General features: G+C 56.2%; 2 protein-coding genes across 7 annotated transcripts; one reads left to right on the top strand and one right to left on the bottom strand.

Annotated features, from left to right (window-relative positions):
• The first annotated feature begins 34 nt into the window (after positions 1-34).
• On the top strand, positions 35-4,632 carry LSMEM2 (leucine rich single-pass membrane protein 2). Of its 3 annotated transcripts, XM_033131890.1 has the most exons (4): positions 35-1,343; positions 3,525-3,635; positions 3,726-3,911; positions 4,125-4,632. In XM_033131890.1, exons 1-4 carry the CDS (start codon positions 1,322-1,324, stop codon positions 4,256-4,258), a joined length of 453 nt encoding a protein of 150 aa, XP_032987781.1. In that variant the 5' UTR covers positions 35-1,321; the 3' UTR covers positions 4,259-4,632. The 3 variants fall into 3 exon arrangements, with proteins under 3 accessions (XP_032987781.1, XP_032987780.1, XP_032987782.1); XM_033131889.1 differs by having other exon boundaries at positions 3,726-4,632; XM_033131891.1 differs by lacking the exon at positions 35-1,343 and adding an exon at positions 1,382-2,959 and having other exon boundaries at positions 3,726-4,632.
• Positions 4,633-4,774: 142 nt separating this feature from the next.
• Positions 4,775-9,790, bottom strand: IFRD2 (interferon related developmental regulator 2). Of its 4 annotated transcripts, none has more exons than XM_033131880.1 (12): positions 9,525-9,789; positions 7,532-7,651; positions 7,361-7,445; positions 7,129-7,253; positions 6,893-7,050; positions 6,722-6,772; positions 6,444-6,622; positions 6,251-6,356; positions 5,814-5,951; positions 5,618-5,721; positions 5,418-5,513; positions 4,775-5,293 (listed from the first exon to the last, which is right to left on the bottom strand). In XM_033131880.1, exons 1-11 carry the CDS (start codon positions 9,580-9,582, stop codon positions 5,447-5,449), a joined length of 1,191 nt encoding a protein of 396 aa, XP_032987771.1. In that variant the 5' UTR covers positions 9,583-9,789; the 3' UTR covers positions 4,775-5,293; positions 5,418-5,446. The 4 variants fall into 4 exon arrangements, with proteins under 4 accessions (XP_032987771.1, XP_032987770.1, XP_032987773.1 ...); XM_033131879.1 differs by having other exon boundaries at positions 5,593-5,721; positions 9,525-9,783; XM_033131882.1 differs by lacking the exon at positions 6,251-6,356 and having other exon boundaries at positions 5,593-5,721; positions 9,525-9,790.
• Between the last annotated feature and the right edge of the window lie 223 nt (positions 9,791-10,013).

Below are 10,013 nucleotides of genomic sequence, written 5' to 3'. Positions count from 1 at the left end.
TACCTGCCTACGCAGTTTCAGGGCCTCGGTGTCTTCTGAAGACGCTGTGGTGAGGATTAAAGGTGGCTACCATGTGACTGAGTGGATGCTGCAGGGCCTGTGGGGATACCGACAAGCACAGGAAATTCTGAGTAATATAATTTCTGGACTAAGTGCTATGAATAAAATTGGGTGATATGGAAAAGAATGTGAGCAGAAGGCCTCCCTGAGCGGGTGACATTTGAGCTAAATGGCAAGGAGCCAGCCATGGGAATATCTGGGAGCAGAGCATTCCCAGAGGGAAGAGCCAGTGCAGAGTTCCTGAGGTGGGCACTAGCTTGCTGTGTTTGAGGAACGTCAAGGAGGCCAGTATAATACACCGGAGTAATGGATTTGGGGTGTTACAAGAGTCAGAGACCCACTCTTTCACTTTGTCCTATTTGGGAAGGAGGGACACGGGTCTAACAATAGAGGGTGGGCCTAAGCTGGCCCACTTCCTCCATTCAAGGGTAAGTGGTCCATGCATCCTCACACGACGTCTGTGACCTGTGTGCCCCTGTGGAGAGGAGGGCAGATCAAAACTGCATTGTGCCAAGTGCTTCAGACGCGTGGTTGTATTTCCATTCTCACACACACGATGCCAGGGAGGAACCATTGTTGTTCCGATTTACAGATGAGAAAACAGGTTAGAGAAGGGGCAATCCTTTATACAAGGTTGTAGGCTTAATAATAGAAGTTGTCATTCTTCAGCCTAGGTCCACCCGCTGACCAGCAGGGTACATGCATATGTGGGGTATTTGCCCCCTTTTAGGGCTCTCTGAACCCTGGTGGCACTGGGCTCAGGTTGTCCATCACCCTCAATCCCTGATGCTAACAGGTCAAACAGTGGGTGCCTATCCCACCTTTGCTTGGATGACCCAGCTGTGGGTAGGCGTTTTGGAGGGTAGAGGAGTGGAGATGCACAGAGCCCCCTTGCATGTCTTGACTGCCACGTGGGTTATTGCTGGAGGTGCCACTGACGTGGTTCATCTGGATGAAGACACAGGCCCATGTATATATGGGAGTCGTAGGGTTCCCCAGGAAAGCCCTTGGGCACATGCACTAGTAGAGGTGTGCACTTGCACAGGTCAATAGTCCACACTGGCCATGTGGGTCACTCTGCCCCTTTCCATGGCTGAGAGCTGTCCCCTCTAAATATAGCCCCGTGGGCTGAGCGCAGGCCTATTTCAGGCTCAGGCTGGGAGGTGGCCAGGCCTTCCTCAGGCTCACAGAGGAGCCACTGCTGCCTCCACCGTCCTGCTACTGGGTGCTGACATCGGGCTCCGTGACTGCCCACCCCATCATGCCTGAGGAGACCCAAGAAGGTAGGAGGTGACTGAAGGAGGGCAAAGCCCCAAAATTATGACCACGGAGAAACCTACCCCTGCTCCACTGACCCCGCGTCCTTAACTAGTCGTCAGTCACAATGTCCCAGCGCAAGTCATGGGACCTGCCGCTGTGCATGGAGGAAGGCTTACCATGCCTGGAACCCCTTCTCATCTCAGCTTCTGCCTGTTTCCCCTGCTAGGGACAGCAAGAGCGGTTGAGGTAGCTACCCAGTTGGGAGAGGGTGAACTAAAGGCTGTGCCTAAGTGGGTGTGGGTGGGGCAGCTGCCTGGCAGGTTCAGCTCTTACTTCAGAGGAAGCTGCGATTGTGGATGAGCAGTGGTTCCAGGAAGCATTTGGGCGCATGGCCCAGGGAGGGGCGAGGCTTCTGACTTCCTCCAACTTGGGCCTAAGTGTCCCCAACTGGCTAAACGTTGGGATCCCTTTGTTGGCCAGAATAACCGCAAGTAAAGACTTTGGTGGCCACTCACCTAACTGTTTCACCACATACAAGAAGCATGGAGGCTCAGAGGGGTCAGAGCAGGGACCCAAGAAGCTCCAGATCCAGATGCTGGCCAGGGTACAGGACCAGCTGCTCCACAGTTCCAGCCTGGCCTAGCTGGGAAACTCCCCCCACCACATTTTCAATTTTATATTGGATGGGAAGGCGGGGAAACCCTGGGTGTGTAGGGGGTGTTACCTCCTTTTGGGGTCTTAACAATGACATTTACTGTGTGTTGTCCCTGGTAACAAACAGAATCTGAGTTCAATTTAGAAAGTGTGGGAAGAGCACAACCAAGTGCAAAGTGGGAATTTAATATGACCCTCAATGCACCACCCAGACGTAACTGGCAGCATTTGTTGTTTTACTTACTTTCAAGCGCGTCAGGGGTCATTTTCAGGCAAATCATGAAGGTTGAGTTATTGTTCAGAAAGCGATAGACCCAGAAAATCTACTCACCCTTGCCCCTATAAGATGTCCCTTCAATGCTCCCCACTTTGTGATCTATTTTCCAGCTGGACATCTGGGGGTCGTAAGGAGCCAAGATTAAAAAAAAAAAAATCAAGTCAAAGAACCACCAGAAGAAAATATAATTTTTAGAAATAATAAACACTTTGATGGATCTAAAAATAAGTAAATATCATAGGAAAAGTGACTGTGTAGAGGCTTTGAACAGATAATTAGGAAGCCACATACATATTGATCAGCCCCCCCTCTAGGCAGAGATCAAATCAAATGGGTCAAAAAGGCCTTTCTCAGTTCCCAGCTTAGCAAATATGTGTGTGCATATGTATGTATATATGTTTTTTTCGATGGAGAGGCTTAATGGTGGCAATGTTGTATCCTTTGGGGGGCTGCGGGTAGCCATGGTGGCAGCCAATTTGAGGATAGCTTTAAAAAAGTCCCTGCTTTTTGATCCAGTAATTCTGCTTCTGGAATCTGTCCTTATTAACTGTTAGGAAATTGAAAGACCTCTTCTTACTCAATGATGCACATCCTTTTCTAGGAATTATTGATTTCAAAAGAGAACTGGAAACAACCTAAATGCCCAGGCGGCCTCAGAGGGATGCCTGAAAGAAGACCTCAGAGGCCTGTGAAAGTCTGATAACAAAGGCAGGTCTCCTGTCTTGATTTTGAGTGAAAACAGCAGGGTTCAGAGCAGTCAGCAGAATCACACTGAGTATGTTAAAGAAAGAGCTAAGGCCAGGAAGGAGAGGCACCACCAGCTCATATGCTGCTGCTTCTGCTGGGGACCAGGAGAATGTCAGGCTGTGGGTCTGGCCCGATGGCTAATTTCCAGGGTCTACAGGGAAAACTGACAGCAGAAGAGGCAGGAATGAACTTCATGCACTATGGGTTTATTCCTCCAAGGTTGATAAAACTCTCCTCTAGAAATGAGTAGGCAGAGGAATACTTGAAAAGTCTTTGAGGTGCTTGGAAGGAAGCAAACGTGACCAAGTCAAGTGCACCACCTACTACTGTGGGTGAAAACAGACCTATGGGGTTCCAGGTTCGTCCTGGCTCCAAAATCACTGGCCATTCCTGAGTTGGTTTTAGATTAGGAGTCCCCCACCTCTTTGTCCTGTCCCCATCTTCCCCGAGTCCCTACTGCCTCTGGAAGCCATCTAGAAGGGAGGGGGTGACCCACTGGCTGAATCAGCCTCGCGGTGCCCCACAGACACCATGGCACCAATGCTGAGCCCGAAGAACAGGGCATCACTGGCTCCCAACCACATGCAGGAGGTGCGCCTGCACCGAGTGGAGTCCATCAGCGACCTACACAGCGGAGGTAAGGGGACAGGGGAACGGGATGGATGGATTGGGCAAAGAGGAAAACAGGTGCACCCACTGCCCTCCTGATGCCCCATTCACCCTGTAGGCTCACTGCACCCCTACCTAGCCGAGGAGGCTCAGCCATGGGATGAGCTGCTGGGCATCCTGCCACCGTCGCTGTGCGCCCAGCCTGGCTGCAGCCCTTTGCACAGCCGAGGGGGCTTCCTGCTGCTGCTCGCACTGCTGGTGTTCACCTGCCTGGCACTCGCCATCCTGGCTGTCTACCTGAGCGGTATGGAGGCGCAAGAAGCCAGTGGGAACCAAGGGCAAGGAAGTGGGACCAGGAGGCCTTTCTGTACGGTTGGGAGGAGCAACTGCAGAGACCGAGGCAGCGAAGTGTGGGGTGGGGGTTCTCGGCCCCTGACGCTGGGCTGAGTGGAAGGGGGACCATGGGGTGGCATGGGGTCTGCTAACCCCCCATCTTATCCTGCCTGCCTGTCCGCAGTGCTGCAGAGTGAATCCCTACGCATGCTGGCACACACACTACGCACGCAGGAGGAGATGCTACTCAAACTCCGGCTGGCCAGCCTCAGCCAGTTGCGGAGGCTCAACTCCAGTGAGGCCCGAGCACCCAGTTGAGATGCTACTTGGACCTGGGGTCTGGGGGTGTGTGTGGGGGGAATAAAGTGGCCGTTAGCAGGTTTCTCCTCTCCCACTGCTGCTCCACACTACTTTCTTGGTGAGGGTTTTGTATAGGAGCCTCATCTGGCCCCATAGCTGCCCGCCTCTCCTGGCTTCTTCAGGCCAGGCCTAACCAAAGCTTCAGGTGCCAAGACCCTGCTATGGGTGGCCCAAGGTCAAAGGAAGTGATGCCAGCCTCCTGGCTCCTCCTGTGACCTCTCAGCATTCTCTGGCTCCCTCAGCAGATTCAGAAGTCTAGAAATAACCAGCCCCATCCCAGACACCCAAGCTGCCAGGCCTCCCAGTGGGGATCCAGCCTCAGCTCTCAAGACAGGCTGGGCTCTGAGGAGGAGGGCCATCTGGGGAGAGAATCTTGGAGGGTAAAGATGAACTGAAGCTGGGGAGACCCAGCTGGGCCCAAGCCTGGGGTGATGGATGGGAGGGAGGGCAGGCAGAAAACACCCAGAAGCCAGGTCCACAGAAAGCTGAGTTTTCAGTTTACTTATCTCTAATCTTTAAAAATCAGCACATAAATCCATTCTGGATAGCCTCATCTACCCACCTGTGGTGGCATCTGTGCCACCCCCCCCAAAGAAGTGGTTCATCCCAGAGGAGCAAGGCCTGAGAAAGGAGAAAAAGGAAGAGACAACCCTCCTACTGCCTGGCCCATAGCTGTGGGACAGGCACACACCTGGCCAGGCCTGAGACAGGGCTAAAAGAGGCCGTAGGGCTGAGTGCAGGGGCAAAGGGCCAGGATGCCAAGTGGCCTGGCCTCCAGCCACCTACCCCCATGTCTTTTTTTGGTTTTGTCATTAAAAAAATTAAAGCGACAATTTTGGAATGGACCAGTTGTTGTACTGTCTTCTGTCAAAAATACAGGCAAGAATAGTCTCCCCTTTGGCTGGTCCTGTCTCACAGGATGTCTGCCCGCTTGTCCCGCATGCGGCTGCGTGCTTTGGTCCGGGCTTTGAAGGCAGCGGCGTTGTACAGGTGCTGGAGTGGGGGCAGAGTAATGATCTGATGAGCTGGGGAGAGGGAGACCCAGAGCTTCTCCTCCCTCCAGCTCCTGCAGAGCTGCAGGAACAGAGGGACAATAAAGGTGCCCAAGGGTTCAAACCTTCTCAAAACGTGAGGTCTTGCAGGCCTTCAAGGCAGTAGCATCCAGCACCAGCACAGGGCCCAGGCCAAAGATGTCACGGAGTAGCTCGTTGTTCTGGGGGCAAAGAGAGCAGTGAGCTCAGGCCAGTCCGAAGCAGACAAGCTGGGTGCACCTTCCCTGTTGGCCACTCCACCTGGAGGTGGTGGTGCATGCCTGACCCCAGCACGTCCTTGAAGGCGGCATAGATGCGACGCCGAGCCCAGCTGTCCACGTAGAGCACCTCGAGGCCGAAGCGGACTGTCTCTTCTTCACAGTTGCCGCCCTGCAGGGGAGAGGGGCCCACTCACAGGACCGGGCTTGGCGGCCGTGCCTGAGGACGCACTCCCGCTAGGACACACACGTTCTCACACACACCTCCACAAAGTGCAGCACGGCACGGAAAGTAGAGCGCTGCCGCCGACGGTCAGATTTGGCACGGTACTTGCTGCTGTCAGTGGCCAGAGTGCGCAGGGCACTGCAGAGGGCGTCCATGTCCTCGTAAATGAAGTCCTCCTGCAGCGGAAGTGACGGAGGCTGTGTCAGCAGAAGCTTGAGCTCAGCTGCCTTTCAACATGGGGTTGCCCAAATCCTTCCTTTCACTGACAAACTCACTGCCTGGCCCCCTGGAATCCGTTTTTGACCCTTGCCTAGGCCAGACACCCCTGCTCAGGGTCCCCAACATAACCCTTGGCATCTGAGTCTGCGGTGGGGCTATTTCCACTCTCCAAGGACCTAAGGCTACCGTGTTTTCTGTGGCATCCCCTACCACCAGCCTGGGACAGGCAGCTGGCATCAGCAGCCCCCTCTCACACCTCAAGGTCCCGGGCGAGCTCAAAGAGCAGCGCGATGGTCTCGCCGGCAGCGATCCTCAGGTTCACACTGTCGCTGGACAAGAGCTGGGGCAGCCGGGGCAGCTGCCTGGGGAGGGGGCAAGCTGAGCTACGTGTGTGGGGTGGGGGCCTCTTCACCGTTCCCCTCCCATACTCAGTGGGCAGTCGTCCCTACCTGTCCAGGATGTGACTGACATGGGTGCTGGGGCAGATGGTGAGTAGCAATGCCCAGGCCTGTAGGACGGCACAGAACAGGCCATGCAGGCTGGCAGGGGCCACTGGGGCTGTGGGACCGCTCACACCACAGGACCGGCTGAAAACACCTTCCAAGCAGGTGAGGCAAGAGACCAGGTCCTAGGGGCACAGGGAGGCAGGGTGGAGGTTCGGGGGCAGAGCTAGGACCTCTACTACCTGTAGTAGGTGCTCTACTACCTGCGCCCAAAGGCCACTTACCTGGACATCAGCGGCAGCCACGTAGCAGCCCACGCCCAGGGCAGAAGCGCACTGTTGGGAGGATGGTAAAGCCAGGCCGTGGTCAGAGGGTGAGCCTGGGGGCAGGTGGAACCCACCTCCCTGCCTAGGGATTGGGTGAGGAAAAGGAGTCACAGAGCATGGACCACTCACATGGAGGCGGGCAGCAGGGCTAGCTGTGTTGTCACTGAGCACGGAGACCAGGAGGGGCTGCAGGCTGTGGAACAGCTCCTCGCCCTTGGGTCCAGGGCCCAGTTGCACACAGAGCAGGCCTACCACGGCAGCGGCCAGGGCCTGTTCCTCGCCCTTCCCTGTAGAGATGCTTTACAGTCAGCCCCCGCACAAGGGTCAACACCTAGCCAGTGTCACCCATGTGCCCCGGATCCAACCTTTCTTAAGGCACTTTTCCAAGGCATCGGCCAGTGTAAGGCAGCGTTCCAGCAAGAAGTCAGGGAGTAGGCGGGACGCCAGGGCCAGGCGCAAGCTCTCTAGAGCACCTTGCCGGGTCTTGGCACTGGGGGATAAAGAAGGGGGGTCTTGTTGCCCAGCCCTATCTGAGTCACATCTGGCACGGGCTGATTAGGGACATGGGTGTAGGGATTGGCTGGATGTCAGGAGTACCTCTTATCTGTGAGGCAGTCCACATACTCCTTCACCTTCTCCTCAAGGTCTTCCTGCTGGCCCTGCTCATCCACGGCATCCCCCCCTGCAAGGCCAGCTGGTCAACCCTGCTTCTTGCCTTGGCCCACGGAGCCCCCACTGGGTCCCTGCCAAACTCCCACCCGCTCTCACCAAGGCTGTCCTCTGCGACGGTGCTAAGAAGGCTGGGGCAATCACTGGTGGTGCTGCGGGCCTCACTGGCTGCCTCGTCCTCACTGGAACCTGAGTCAGCTTGGATACTGCTCCGGGCACCTGGGGATGGTAGAATGGGACACTTGGCCTGCCTCCATTGATGAGTGATGGCTAGGGGTACTACATGACCGGCCTCATGACCCCACAAGACAGAATGCTGCCCCTTTCAGAGATGAGAAAACCAAAGCTGAGATGGGAGGCAGGGAACAGAGCCAGGAAGCAGGACAAAGAAAGGGAACGTGGTCCATCTGTGGGAGAGCACTGGGCACCCAGGCCCAGCCTAGGAAAACCTAGCAGGCTTGGTGAACAGAGTCTCCTTGGTGAACAGAGTCTGCTTCAAGGAGGAGACTGAGAGCCCGGTAGAAGCAGAAGGGACTGCACAGGACCTGCCTGGGATGGGGGCACATCCAGGCAGATGCCGGGGAGCTCAGCCACCAGCCTAGATTATGCCCCTAAATGGGCAAGAGAGTCAGGGACTTAGATTATAGAGTCAGACAGATGCAGGGTTCAAATCCCAGCTCCACATCTCAACAGGTGTATAACCAGGTCAAGTGCTTAGCCTTAAAAGTCTCAATTTCTCTGCAAAACACAGCTGCCAAAGCACCTCTTTTGGGTAGAGCAAATGAAGACAATGACTAAACAAGTGACTAGTTATGGCTCTTCTGTGGACCAACAAGCTCACCCATCAGCCCAGGGGCCACAAGCCCCGCTCCTAGTGGAAGTCGGTGGGTGTCCCTGGCTTCGAGCATACTATCTTCTGAGCTTCCCTTGGTCCATCCCAGGCCTGGGTGGATGGACGCAAAGGCTCCTCCTGCCCCTGGGAAGTGCAGAAAGTGAAGTGGCCCAACTGATGAGCCCCTGAAAATAGGCTGAACACAGGACAGTGTGAGGCTAAGTAGAAGTGAACTCTCCTGTGTGTGGGTTCTGCCTAAGGCCAGTGGCTGGCTTTGACCAGGGCAGTTGCCAAAGCAGAGCCCCAGATGGCTTCTGGTCATCAGGCTGACTTTACTTCTCAGGAACTACATACTCCATCTGCCTGCGGGGCAGAGTCCAGCACCTGCGCAGGTCTCTGCTCACCATCCTACCAGCCAAAGCAGCCCAATCTTCCCTCATTTGCTCCACTGTGCCATGGTCCCTCCAAGTGCCAGGCCTTTACACAACTTGTTCCCTCCCCATGGTGCTCTTCTGTTCACTTCCTCAAGACTCGCTCAGAAGCTCCAACCTTGAGGCTTTCTTGGTCCCTAAGTCTAGGGCTGACACCACTCAGTGAACGTGTCCCCCCAACACATCCTTCGGGAATGTTGCTACCCTTTGAGATGTACCCCTACCCAAGCCCCATCAGGGCGGTAGCGAGGTCTGAGCTGTACCTAGGCAGCACACCATCCCTGCAGAGTAAACACGTGTTTACCGCACCAGGCCCCTCTCCTGGTCGGCGCCGATAAGCGTCTCAAGACTGGCTCAGGTTCCACGGCACTCTTCACCCTTTAGGGCCAGGTCCGCCAATGCCGGAATCCTGCAGCTTCCTTAGCGCCCCCTCCCTCAGTTCTCCCCCAGGCCTCCCACCAACTTCCTAGCCCGGAACAGGAAAGGATCAGGGATTGGGGAGAGGGTGGGCTTCCTGCTCTGTGCTGCGGGTTTGTACACCACAGCAGGCAACTGGAGCGGAGGAGCAATGGGGAAACCGAGTCCGGGAGGTGCCGACCAGGTTAGGGTCGGGAACGCAGGCTCCAGAACAGCGAGCAGCGCGCTCAAGTTGGGCGCACACGTGGCCGCTATTTCCTGAGGCACGTGCCAGCCACCAGGGAGTTGCGGGAGGCGGCGCCAGAATGCTCCAGGCAGGAGTTCCTGCCCAGGACGCTCGGGAACACCGATGGAGACCCACGGAAGGCTCCTGCTCACCGTTCTCATCAGTTGCCCGGTACGCCCCACTTACCTCCTCTGCGGCGCTGACCGCCCTTGCGGGGCGCGCTGTCCTTACGGGCGCGAGGCATGCCGGGTATCCGGCGCAAGTGGGGCGCGGGGTCAGGGACCCGGCGGGCTGGGGCTCCAGACCAGCGAGACGCCGGCTGGTGAGCTGAGCTGAGCCTTGGGCAGACGACGAGAGAAACACGCCGTGCTTGCCACCATCTTCGCGAGGCGCCCCGCCCTGTCAAACCGGTCGAAGAGCCCCGCCCTGCTAGACGGGTCGCCGGGAAGACGAGTTCCTGGCCTTCTGGTTCAGGTCCACAGCAACGCGGCAGAAACTACTATTCCCAATGGGCTGCGCGCGTAGATTACCGCGGGTCGGTTGGGCGCAGAGCACCTCGGGAATTGTAGTCTCCCGCAACCCTTAAGCCTACGACGCTCTAGGTGAACTATGCACCCACAATGCTCTGCGACCTCCCCATCCCCACCACATGCAACCCCGCACAATCGTTAACTC

This window comes from Rhinolophus ferrumequinum, chromosome 17 (assembly GCF_004115265.2).
Source record: "Rhinolophus ferrumequinum isolate MPI-CBG mRhiFer1 chromosome 17, mRhiFer1_v1.p, whole genome shotgun sequence".
Classification (NCBI taxonomy): domain Eukaryota; kingdom Metazoa; phylum Chordata; class Mammalia; order Chiroptera; family Rhinolophidae; genus Rhinolophus; species Rhinolophus ferrumequinum.
This window is presented reverse-complemented; position numbering and strand designations above follow the sequence as displayed.

Excerpts from the sequence above, each read along its gene's own strand:
- LSMEM2 (XM_033131889.1), top strand. The coding sequence starts at position 1,322 with ATGCCTGAGGAGACCCAAGAAG. Across the intron at positions 1,344-3,524 it reads GCCTGAGGAGACCCAAGAAG|ACACCATGGCACCAATGCTG; the intron begins GTAGGAGGTGAC and ends GGTGCCCCACAG. Across the intron at positions 3,636-3,725 it reads CAGCGACCTACACAGCGGAG|GCTCACTGCACCCCTACCTA; the intron begins GTAAGGGGACAG and ends TTCACCCTGTAG.
- IFRD2 (XM_033131879.1), bottom strand. The coding sequence starts at position 9,582 with ATGCCTCGCGCCCGTAAGGACAGCGCGCCCCGCAAGGGCGGTCAGCGC. Across the intron at positions 7,652-9,524 it reads CGGTCAGCGCCGCAGAGGAG|GTGCCCGGAGCAGTATCCAA; the intron begins GTAAGTGGGGCG and ends TACCATCCCCAG. Across the intron at positions 7,051-7,128 it reads GGAAAAGTGCCTTAAGAAAG|GGAAGGGCGAGGAACAGGCC; the intron begins GTTGGATCCGGG and ends GCATCTCTACAG.